Source organism: Leucoraja erinacea, chromosome 9 (genome assembly GCF_028641065.1).
Source record: "Leucoraja erinacea ecotype New England chromosome 9, Leri_hhj_1, whole genome shotgun sequence".
NCBI classification, from domain to species: Eukaryota; Metazoa; Chordata; class Chondrichthyes; order Rajiformes; family Rajidae; genus Leucoraja; species Leucoraja erinaceus.
This window is the reverse complement of record NC_073385.1, coordinates 58,837,738-58,843,737: the sequence shown is the minus strand read 5'-3', so window position 1 is coordinate 58,843,737 and position 6,000 is coordinate 58,837,738. Positions and strand designations below refer to the sequence as shown.

The following is a 6,000-nucleotide window of genomic DNA, read 5'->3' as shown; positions in this document are numbered from 1 at the left end:
ACCCCCCACCCCACTCCCTCCTCACCCACCTTGATTAGTACAGGCGTTAGAGGTTATGGGGAGAAGGCAGGAGAAAGGGGTTCGGAGGGAGAGGTTGATCAGCCATGATTGAATGGCGGAGTAGACTTGATGGGGCGAATGGCCTAATTCTACTATCACATGACCTTACCCCCCCCCCCCCCCCCCCCCCCCCCCCACACCACCCTACACACCCCCCCCCCCCCCACACCACACCCCCCCCCCCCCCCCAACGCAGCCCCTGAAGTGATGGCAGAGAAACCCCGTTGACAAGGCAAAACATATTGGAGGTGAGTCACTTTTTTTTATAACAAAGTGTAGCATGTTCCCTCTCTCCCCTGTGATACATGATATATAAACATACAGTGAGAAACCTTAAACTGTGCCTGGAACACACGGAAAGGGAGCGAGTGTTTCATTGAGAACAAGTGCTACAGGCTGGTGAATTCCCTCAGAAACTGAATCGTTGCATCGTGATAACAGAAAATGTATCATTTTTACAATTCTCCAATGTATCAGCTCAGTGTTCACAACCAGATCAGGCAGCGAACAATAAATAAACTAACCCTTTCTAGAGGCGCAGGTCCCTTGATTTAGAAAGTTCTTAATATATATTCTGGCTCGATGCAGAGATGGGAGAAGGTGATTCTCTCACCTTGGGTTATATTTCCCCCCAATATACGGTGTACTGTGACCGAACCCATTGTTTCGCCATTCCTTTGCCTCTCTCCCTCCCCTTGCATTCGTCAAGGTCCAGCAAAGTGCCCGAAGCAGTGACTTTGGCCGTCTTGCCCTTGTTTCGGTGGAGGGAAGGGGTGAGTCGTTGTCGACTGATTTCTCATCGGTGTCAGGAGCCGGAGCCGGCACTTCACCGTCTGGCTTCCGACTTGTGAGCGTTTATATAAATATCTAGGTTGGAAAATGACACGCCGGCGATTGATACAATCCCGCCGCAGTCACACAATGACCCGCCCCCCCTCACACAGTGTGGAGAATGACCCATTCATTCTCAGGTGGTTAAGGATGTGGAGACACATCGCCCCCACCACCGCCTGTTGTAAACAGCATCACTGCCGCTGAACGTATTAGACCGAGGAAGAGAGGACCCCGTAACTTTCTTTCTGATAAATATGCATATAAATATTAAATTGCGGGGCCCACGTCAATGTGTGGATCGCTGGAGGTAAAGCCAGGACCAGCTTATCTATTTGAAGGAATAACTCGGAGTGGAGCGATCATGGAGATGGGGGGAAAACAGGGCCGAGACGCACAATGATGTGTTGGTCACCATCACCAATCTGACCACACCCTGGCTCTGCCCGAGCCGATGAAATAAATGTACAATCCATCAATATGATGGCAAATGCTGGGGCGATATATACATAAATATCTGATACATTTTTAAAAATCCTCTTGCAAATTTTGCGGATCTCTCTCTCTCTCTCTCTCTCTCTATCCCCCTTCCCTCTCCCCGCCTGAATAAAGTCACAAGATGTCGGCAGAACAAGGTGCTGAATTTGGCTCCTGTCGGATGTGCCTGAAACGGCTCACGTAGCCCCGTCCTTGAGTGCTGCCCTGGGCCGGATACACTGGAGTGGAGGGACGGCCGCCTCGGCAAAGGATGGTATGTGGGAAGCAGCCCTCGGGTTTCATGTTTTGTTGCCGGATCGTTGCAGCCTGGCCTCTCTTACTGCTGATGGATGGATTGCCGGGGAGGGAGGAGTTTAGACGGCGACCATAGCTGAGATGGAGACTTTGTCCCACCACCGTCGCCTCCCAACTGGGCTGAACTTCACTGTTGTGTATTTCCCCCTCCCTGGTTTGTCTTACAGATAGATGCTCCGCGTTTATAGTATACGAGGGGGCCAGTGTTCACAAAAATAACTCACAGAAATGGAGCAGGACGGTGATCGATACTCTGAAGAGACCCGATGTGTGGGAATCAACGGGGGAAAGGCTGTTCATAGTCATTGGAGCAGAATTAGGCCATTCGACCCATTGAATCTATTCCATCATTCAACCGTGGCTGATCTTGCCCGCTCAACCCCTTTCTCCTGCCTTCCCGTAATCCTTGACACCCTTAATAATCAATAATCTTTCATTCTCCACTTTAAAAAAGTACCCAATGACTTGGCACACAGCCGTGGTAATGAATTCCACAGATTCACCACCCTCTGGCTAAAATAAAATTCCCCCTCACCTTCATTGTAAAGGTACATCTTTTTATTCTGAGGCTGTGCCTTCTAGGATGCTAGGAGACTGCAGGGTGACTTGGATAGGCTGGGTGAGTGGCAAATGTTTGGCAGATGCAGTATAATGTGGATAAATGTGAGGTTATCCATTTTGGTCCGGAAAGCAGACCTAAATGGTCGATTGGGAAAGGGGGAGATGCAGCGAGACCTGGGTGTCATGGTACACCAGTCATTGAAGGTAAGGTGCAGCAGGCATAAAGAAAGCTTTAGCTTTCATTGCAAAAGGATTTGAGTATAGGAGCAGAGAGGTTCTACTGCAGTTGTACGGGGTCTTGGTGAGACCACACCTGGCGTATTGCGTACAGTTTTGGTCTCCAAATCTGAGGAAGGACTGCCATAGAGGGAGTGCAGAGACGGTTCACCAGACTGATTCCTGGGATGTCAGGACTTATCTGGATAGACTCTCTCTAGAATTTAGAAGATTGAGAGGGGTCCACAAAATTCTTAAGGGGTTGGACAGGCTAGATGCAGGAAGATTGTTCCCGATGTTAGGGAAGTCCAGGACAGGGGTCACAGCTTAAGGATCTTTAAAAACCGAGATGAGAAGAACTTTTTCACGCAGAGAGTGGTGAATCTCTGGAACTCTCTGCCACAGAGGGTAGTTGAGGCCACTTCAGTGGCTATATTTAAGAGGGAGTTAGATGTGGCCCTGTGGCAAAGGGGATCAGGGGGTATGGAGAGAAGGCAGGTACGGGATACTGAGTTGGGTGATCAGCCATGATCATATTGAATGGCGGTGCAGGCTCGAAGGGCCGAATGGCCTACTCCTCTAATTCTATGTTTCATGTTTCTGAAACCTCCTCTAGTGAAACCCTCTCCAATGCCAGACCTTTCACACATCCTCCCTCAGAATATGGGGCCCAGGAAATCTCATCATCCCATCATACTCCCAAATGCAGTCTGACCAGGAAATCTCACCTCAGCATTACATCAGCCTCCCTGCTTTTACATTCTAGTCCTCTCAAAATGAATGCTAACATTGCATTTGCCTTCCTTACAAATTCAACCTGCAATTAACCTTTTGGGAATCCTGCAAACACCTGAGTCCCAGAATCTAGAGGGGGGGGGGGGGGGGGGGGGAGGCATTTAGGATACCTTCCTTCATTAGCTGAGGCACCGAATATCATAAGGAACGTTGTGGTGCCATTAAATATGCATTAATATTTTCCTACCCCATGGTTCTCCTCTGAATTTGAGAATAAATGGTCCTGATCTCTGGGTTCCTGGGTGTCTGCTTGTGCATGATTTGGGTTGGCGCAGAATATGAACAACTACTTTCATGAACTGTGTGTCTTTCCATACAGTTGCCATGGATGAGGAAGATGACATGAGTTTGCTGGATGTCATTTGGTGAGTTTGTCAATATTAGCGATAAATCCAAACTTGTGTTTACTTCAGCATTTTGAAGAGTTTCTTGCTGGGCTGTTTCACTAAATAGGCTTGTGCATTTCCACCTTTGTAGTGTCCGGCAATGATTTCTGGTCGCAGATAGATAGAAATCAAAAGGTTGAGGGTGGGTAAAAGGCCAGAGGGGGTGTCCAAGAGGAGGAGGAGGAACTTTGGAGTCAACGGAGGGCTCGAGGCCCCCGACCGAGGAAGAACAAAAGGAAGGGCTTGAACTTTATTTCGCCTTCCATCACAGTGAGGAATGTGTAGGAGTCATTGTGGTGGATGTTCATGTTAAAATGTTTTTTGAGTGATTGGTTGCTTTTAATTGTATGACTGACCGGGCCAATGAAATTCCTCGTATGTTGCAAAATATATTTGGGGAATAAAGTGTGATTCTGATCTGATATGAGATGGGAGAATGAGTCATCAGTGAAGGGTAAGAACTCTGTCAATGAAATAGGTGTGCCGGCAGTGCAGATGAAGGGTCTCGACCTGAAACGTCATATGTTCATTTCCCTCCACAGATACTGCCTGGCTTGCTGAGTTCCTCCAGCAGTTTTTTTTCCCCCATGGTTTCTGGACATTTGAATTAAATAGGATTAATGAAGCTAATTAAGTAGATAGTGTAGAATTCACATGCAGAAAACTCAATTATGAGCCACAGATGGGAATATATGATCAGGCGGAGGCTAATTGAACATCAGATCACAGGTCATCTCTGTTTCAACCCATGACTCACATTTACTCCATATCGATGCATCAATTCTAAAATTTACAACTACCTCCATAATTCACAAAATGTTTGGCTGTGGGGAGTGTGTTCAGATTTCTTCCACCTTCAGTGTGGAGTAATGCTTCCCAATGTTGCTCACAAAAGCTCACATCTAGCTTTAAGACCGTGTCCTCCACAATGTTCTGTGGGCCCTTTTCTGATGCTTTTGATTTAAATCTTTTTATTTGAATTTCACAGCAATTTGCATACATACAATGATAACAGACAGTGACAGTCAAGGCATAATTGTGCAACAGTATGTAAGCGACCCTCAAAGCCCTTACCCTTACCCACCTTCAACCCACCCGAATCAGGTCGGAACCAAACGGGGACAAACAACACTCACATACATACACATCCACACAAATATGGTAAGATAAACTAAACAAAAAGTACTAAAAAAAAGGGGGTCACTAATAACAGTAAATAAGTAAGTAATTAAATAAATAAGTGTTGGGGGGGGGGGGGTTAAGGGGAGAGCAGCTGCAGTAGAGCAGAACAATGGTGGAGAGCACTCAGTCCTCTTCTGAGTCTGGGGACAAGTTGAGAGAGTTAACAAGTTCCAAGAAAAGGTTCCATGTATCTAGGAATGTCTTGGTAGAGCCTTTGAGAGAGAACCTAAATTTTTCAAGCTTTAAATCGTAAAGCACCTCCTTAATCCAGCGGGCGTGTGTCGGGGGACAGGTGAACCTCCAGTTAAGCAAGATCAGTCTCCGGGCTAACAAGGTTGTAAAAGCTAGAACCCGTTTCACCGCAACAGAGAGGTTGGTGTTGGGAGGAGTACCGAAAATGGCTGACAGTGGGTTTGGAGGAAGAGTCTGGCCGTATGCTCTGCTTATCAAGTCGAAAGCACTCCTCCAAAAGGCTGCTAGTTTAGGGCAAGACCAAAACATATGGCTATGGTTGGCAGGAGATTGATTACATCTGTTGCAGGTGTCCCGAACAGCAGGGTAAATTCTAAGTAATCTTGCATTTGTGTAGTGGACTTTGTGAAGGACTTTGCATTGGATTAGGCCATGACGGGCACATATGGAGGAAGAATGGGTCAAGTCCAAGGCAGAGTCCCATTGCTGGTCTGTTAGTTTCGTATTCAGCTCACCCTCCCACGCAGCTTTTAATGAGGTATGAGGTTTCAATATAACCGACACTAACAAGTTATACAAAACAGAGATGCATTTCTTCCGGTTGGGATCTAGAGCTAAGATGGTATCGGTCAGGGTTTTGGGGGGGCGATTTGGGAAATGGGGGAATGTCTTCTTCACAAAATCCCTAATCTGGAAAAAACGAAAAAGGTGGGCGTTTGGGAGGCTATAGTTGGACGAGAGCTCCACAAAAGATGAATAGATGCCATCCTTGTATAGGTTTTTGATACTACTGATACCGTTGCTATGCCAGGTTTTGAATGCGTGGTCTGTACTTGAAGGTTTAAAGATGTGGTTTTTAAGCAGTGGGGTCAAGATGGAAGGGCCTTGTAAACCGAAGTTTTTCCTGAGTGGACTCCATATCTTGAGCGAGAGGGACGCAATTGGGCCTGCACCCACAGATGTTATAGGTAGGGGGAGTTGGGAG

At 47.0% G+C, this 6,000-nt stretch overlaps 1 protein-coding gene across 1 annotated transcript in view; it reads left to right on the top strand.

Annotated features, from left to right (window-relative positions):
- The first annotated feature begins 313 nt into the window (after window positions 1-313).
- Window positions 314-6,000, top strand: part of LOC129700608 (BRD4-interacting chromatin-remodeling complex-associated protein-like) — a 55,024-nt gene continuing 49,337 nt past the window's right edge. The window contains exons 1-2 of the mRNA XM_055641225.1: window positions 314-1,642; window positions 3,575-3,620. Of these exons, the coding sequence (XP_055497200.1) occupies window positions 3,580-3,620 (41 nt within the window). The 5' untranslated portion in view covers window positions 314-1,642; window positions 3,575-3,579. The remainder of the gene's footprint in view (window positions 1,643-3,574; window positions 3,621-6,000) is intronic.